The 4,504-nt window shown below is 43.7% G+C and overlaps 1 protein-coding gene across 1 annotated transcript; it reads left to right on the top strand.

The window, feature by feature from the left end:
- Nucleotides 1–1,368: 1,368 nt before the first annotated feature.
- Nucleotides 1,369–4,230, top strand: LOC142180687 (uncharacterized). Its single transcript, XM_075252735.1, has 4 exons — nucleotides 1,369–1,562; nucleotides 2,735–2,806; nucleotides 3,030–3,305; nucleotides 3,621–4,230. The coding sequence occupies exons 1-4, from the start codon at nucleotides 1,369–1,371 to the stop codon at nucleotides 4,228–4,230; spliced, it is 1,152 nt and encodes a 383-aa protein (XP_075108836.1).
- Nucleotides 4,231–4,504: the final 274 nt, after the last annotated feature.

The raw sequence follows: 4,504 nt of genomic DNA, 5'->3' as shown, positions 1-4,504 counted from the left end.
GTAGTTGCATGGCCAGACCGTACAGTGAAATCCAAATCTTGTTGAATAACTTCACTGCTAATGATAATAACTGGCAAGGTGAGGGTGATTCACGAAAGGCAGTTAAGCAAAAATCAGTTGGGTTACTTGAGCTCGACGAAGTGTCAGCCATGAGAGCCGATATTGCAAAGCTGGCCAATCAAATGACTCAGATGACAATGCAGCAACCATAGACAATGCAACACGTACAACAGATGACTATTTGCTGCGAACTCTGTGGTGACAGTCATCTGAGTGATATGTGCCCAACGAATCCAGAATCCATCTATTATGTGGGGCAACAGAACAGAGGTCCACCGAATAACCATGCACAATACGGGAATTCTTACAATCCAAATTGGAGGAATCATCCCAACTTCTCATGGGGTGGAAATCAACCGAATTAGATTCAGTATAGACCCCAAGGGAATTTCAATCAGCCTCAGAGACCACCCCAACAAATGGAAGAAAGTACTAATGATCTGCTAAAGAAGTTGTTGATTGACAATCAGCAACTCAGGACCGACTTTAGAAATCTTGAAAGGCAAATGGGGCAGTTAGCAACAACTCAAAACTAGACCTGCAGTTGCCCTCCCCAGTATACAGAAAAGAACCCTCAAGTGAATGCAGTTACACTTAGAAACGGGAGGGAGCTAGAGGAAGTGCCAAAGAAAAAGAAAGACAAGCCCATACCTGAGGGAGAGTTGATCCCTAAAGTGACTCAAGAGCAAAAGAATGTTGCTGAAATTTCAGAGCCCGTGGAGGCCCCTAGACCACCACCACCTTTTGCAGAAAAAGAATGATGATCGCATGTTCATAAAATTCTTCTCTATGTTGAGCGAAGTTCAATTAAATATCCCACTCGTTGATGTGCTTCGTGAAATTCCAAAGTATGCTAAATACATAAAAGATATAGTGGCTCACAAGAGAAGATTAACTGACTTTAAGACAGTTGCACTTACTGAGGAGTGCACTTCTATGGTCCAAAATAAGCTCCCTCAAAAGCTTAAGGATCATGGCAGCTTTACGATTCCTGTGCGTATTGGTAATGTTGATGTGGGTCGTGCTCTTTGTGATTTGGGGGCAAGCATAAATCCGATGCCCCTGTCTTTGTTCAAACAATTGGGTCTGGGAGCTCCAAAGCCAACTACTGTGATGTTGTAGCTTGCTGACAGATCGATAGCACACCCTGAAGGGGTGATTGAAGATGTGTTGCTGCAAATTGGGAAATTTATCTTCCTGGCTAATTTCATTATCCTAGATTATGAGGCTGATAAACTGGTTCCAATCATAGTGGGGTGACCTCTCTTAGCTACTGGTGATGCAATTATCAAAGTGAGATAGGGAAAGATGATTTTGCGGGTAGATGACGAGGAAGCAGTTTTTAATGTCTACAGAGCAATCCAACTTCCCCGCCACTATGAGGAGCTCTCAATGATATCTGTTGTTGAGGCCGATGAGCAGATTCTCTATCCGAGTGTATATCTAGATGATTCTCTAGAGAAAGCACTTATGTTACTTGATAGCCTGGGGCTGATGAGGAGGTTGAAGAGATGATGCACATCCTTGATACATCTTGTGCGTACCTGCAAGGGACGCACCCCTTCGAGCCTTTGAATAGACCAGAGGGGCCTCCTCCAAGTCCGTCAATTGAGGAAGCCCCAAAATTAGAACTTAAACCCCTTCCACCTCACCTGCAATATGCTTATTTGGATGACTCTGACACTTTACCTGTTATTATCTCATCTGAATTGTCTAAATTGCAGGAAGAAAAGCTGTTGAGAGTGCTACGTGAGCACAAGCGAGCACTTGGGTGGACTATGTCCGACATTAAGGGCATTAGTCCAGCCTTCTGCATGCACAAAATCCTCATGGAGGATGGACACAAGCCCAGTGTAGAGCAACAACGCCGACTCAATCCAATTATGAAAGAGGTGGTAAGAAAAGAAGAGATTAAGTGGCTTAATGCAGGTATTGTATTCCCTATCTCAGACAACAAATGGGTAAGCCCCGTTCAATATGTACCCAAGAAAGGGGGGATGACTATAGTATTTAATGAGAATAATGATTTGATACCTACAAGAACTGTCACCGGGTGGAGAATTTTCATTGATTACAGAAAATTGAACAATGCCACCTGGAAGGACCATTTTTTCCTCCCCTTTATTGACCAAATGCTTGATAGATTAGCTGGCCAGGAGTATTATTGCTTCTTAGATGGTTACTCGGGGTATAATCAGATTGCTATAGCCCCAGAGGACCAAGAGAAGACCGCATTTACGTGTCCTTATGGCACGGATGCGTTCAAGTGAATGTCTTTTGGTATTTGTAATGCACCTGCGACTTTTCAAAAGTGTATGATGGCCATTTTTACTAACATGGTTGAGAGGTTTGTGGAAGTGTTCATGGATGATTTTTCTATGTTTGGATGCTCTTTTGATAACTGGTTGATGAACCTTGATAAAGTACTTGCTAGGTGTGAAGAGACTAACTTGGTGCTAAACTGGAAAAAGTGCCATTTCATGGTACGTGAAGGTATAGTTCTGGGGCACAAGATGTCCAAAGATGGTTTGCAGGTGGACAAGGCAAAGGTGAAAGCGATTGAAAAATTGCCTCCACCGATATCTATCTAAGGCATTCGCAGTTTCTTGGGCCATGCAGGTTTTTATCGTCGTTTCATTAAAGATTTCTCGAAAATTTCCTCTCCCTTGTGCAGGTTGCTTGAGAAAGATGTCGCCTTCAAATTTGATGATGCCTGTCTGAAGTCATTCGAGGAGCTGAAAGGAAGGTTGGTTACTGCACCAATCATAATTGCTCCGGATTGGGAGCAACCATTCGAGTTGATGTGCGATGCTAGCGACTTGGTTGTTGGTGTTGTCTTGGGGAAAAGGAAAAATAAGATATTCCACTCCATCTACAATGCGAGCAAAACTCTGAATCCAGATCAGATGAACTTACACCGTCACTGAAAAAGAGTTGCTTGCAGTGGTGTGGGCGTTTGACAAGCTCAGGTCATATCTTGTGGGGACCAAAGTCATCGTCCACACAGATCATTCAGCCATCAGGCACTTGTTCGAGAAAAAGGATGTCAAGCTGAGACTGATTCGGTGGGTCCTACTGCTACAAGAGTTTGATTTAGAGATCCGAGACCGCAAAGGAACAGAGAATCAAGTGACCGATCACTTGTCCAGATTAGAAAATCGGAACCATATGGCTGAATGGGATGCAATCAAAGAAACATTCCCTGATGAGCAGCTATTGGTAATCGCCTCAAGTACAGCCCCATGGTATGCAGATTATGTGAACTTTATTGCAAGTGGGGTGACACCACCAGAATTGACACCAGACAATAGACGAAGGTTCTTGCATGATGTGAGGCTGTACATGTGGGATGAGCCATTCTTATACAGGCTATGTGCAGATCAGTTGGTGCGGAGATGTGTTCCTGAGGAGGAGATGAGTGCCATACTTCATAGTTGTCACACCTCGTTATACGAAGGTCATCACGGTGGAGACAGGACTGCCCAAAAAGTACTACAATCAGGTTTCTATTGGCCGAAATTATTTAGGGATACACACACCTTTGTTAAAATGTGTGATAGGTTCCAAAGAACCGGGACGATCACTAAGAATCACGAGATGCCGCTGAAAAACATCCTAGTAGTGGAGCTTTTCGATGTTTGGGGAATTGACTTCATGGGACCTTTTCCATACTCGAACGGCCATAGATACATCTTGGTAGCAGTTGATTATGTGTCTAAGTGGGTGGAGGCCATTGCTCTTCCCTCTAATGATGCAAAGGTGGTGGTAAGCTTTGTCAAGAAGCATATCTTCACACGCTTTGGAACTCCCAGAGTGTTGATCAATGATGGAGGTACGCATTTTTGCAACAAACTGTTAAACAATGTCCTTGCAAAGTACGGGGTCAAGCACAAGGTCTCCACTGCTTATCATCCACATACGAGTGGTCAAGTGGAGGTTTTAAATAGAGAGGTCAAGCAAATTCTTGAGAAAACAGTGAGTGCAAATAGAAAAGATTGGGCCGGAAAGTTAGACGACGCATTGTGGGCGTATCGAACAACATACAAAACTCCTATAGGTGCTTCTCCTTATAGATTGGTGTATGGGAAGGCATGTCACTTGCCCGTCGAACTTGAGCACAAAGGCCTATTGGGCAATAAAGAAGCTAAACATGGATGGGGACTTAGCTAGAGAGAAGAGGTTACTGCAACTCGATAAGCTCGAGGAGTTTCGATTACATGCATATGAGAATGCCAAATTGTATAAAGAAAAGACTAAGAGGTGGCATGACAAGCACATTCAACATCGAGAGTTCGAGCCAGGGCAAGAAGTTCTGTTGTTCAATTCGAGGTTGAAGCTTTTTTCCGGAAAGCTTAAATCTCGTTGGTCGGGCTCTTTTGTTGTGGTAAGCGTGAAGCCTCATGGAGCCGTGGAGTTGAGAGATATGAGTTCCACTGGAACTTTC

The sequence above is a fragment of the Nicotiana tabacum genome, chromosome 5 (genome assembly GCF_000715075.1).
Source record: "Nicotiana tabacum cultivar K326 chromosome 5, ASM71507v2, whole genome shotgun sequence".
NCBI lineage: Eukaryota > Viridiplantae > Streptophyta > Magnoliopsida > Solanales > Solanaceae > Nicotiana > Nicotiana tabacum.
The sequence above is the reverse complement of the archived record's forward strand: the minus strand, read 5'-3'. Positions and strand labels throughout refer to the sequence as shown.

What these genes read in the sequence shown, in the direction of transcription:
- LOC142180687 (XM_075252735.1), top strand. Translation starts at nt 1,369, where the DNA reads ATGATTTTGCGGGTAGATGACGAGGAAGCAGTTTTTAATGTCTACAGA. An exon ending in AGCCTGGGGCTGATGAGGAG is followed by an intron (nt 1,563 to 2,734) that starts GTTGAAGAGATG and finishes TCCCTTGTGCAG; the next exon opens with GTTGCTTGAGAAAGATGTCG. An exon ending in GCCTCAAGTACAGCCCCATG is followed by an intron (nt 3,306 to 3,620) that starts GTATGCAGATTA and finishes AATGTGTGATAG; the next exon opens with GTTCCAAAGAACCGGGACGA.